This window comes from Fukomys damarensis, unplaced genomic scaffold, assembly GCF_012274545.1.
Source record: "Fukomys damarensis isolate Sample0158 unplaced genomic scaffold, DMR_v1.0_HiC HiC_scaffold_23, whole genome shotgun sequence".
NCBI lineage: Eukaryota > Metazoa > Chordata > Mammalia > Rodentia > Bathyergidae > Fukomys > Fukomys damarensis.
Window position 1 is genome coordinate 31,556,421 of NW_022900935.1, and position 657 is coordinate 31,557,077.

The following is a 657-nucleotide window of genomic DNA, read 5'->3' on the forward strand; positions in this document are numbered from 1 at the left end:
AGCAGGTGGCCCTCGTGGCTGCTGCCACGCACGCATGCACGGAGCCGGCCCCCCATCGTGGCCTCCCACCCCGGCCTGAGCGCCCCGGCTGGCCACTCACGGCAGTCGTCCTCGTCGCTGTTGTCTGAGCAGTCGTCGTCCTCGTCGCATCTCCACACCAAGGGGATGCAGCGCTCGTTCCGACACCGGAACTGGTCCTTTTCGCACTCCTTGACTGGCCCTGGGGGGGTGGGTTGGAGAGTCGTGAGCTGTGTGAGCCGACGCGAGCTCAGCTCCCCACCCGGCAGCCTGGACCGCCGAGGAATCTGGGGTGAAGAAAAGGGGGCGACGCCAGGTACCTCGGGTACCCTCAGCCTAGAGACAGGGTCGGATGCGCCGGGCTGCTCGGGTGGCGGCCCGCTGGGTGGCACAACGAGACCAGGCACACACTTAAAGAACTGGTGTCACACGTCCGGGGCACACCCTCCATTCAAACACACAGCCGCACACGCCGGCCAACAGAGCGATCCACGCAGACTCAGCCCTGAGGCCCGGCACGACACGCACTGCGCTCACGGGCTCGTCCCCCTCCAAAGCAGTCCCGGTGCCCGGCGCGCGTGGATCCCCGGAAACGCAGTCAGGCGGGGACACAGCTGGCCGCCCCGGTGGAGCGCGTGT

The 657-nt window shown here is 68.3% G+C and overlaps 1 protein-coding gene across 1 annotated transcript in view; it reads right to left on the minus strand.

Annotated features, from left to right (window-relative positions):
* Positions 1–657, minus strand: part of Lrp8 (LDL receptor related protein 8) — a 71,208-nt gene that overhangs the window by 69,519 nt on the left and 1,032 nt on the right. Inside the window, exon 2 of the mRNA XM_010610420.2 lies at positions 101–399. Within this exon, the coding sequence (XP_010608722.1) occupies positions 101–399 (299 nt within the window). The remainder of the gene's footprint in view (positions 1–100; positions 400–657) is intronic.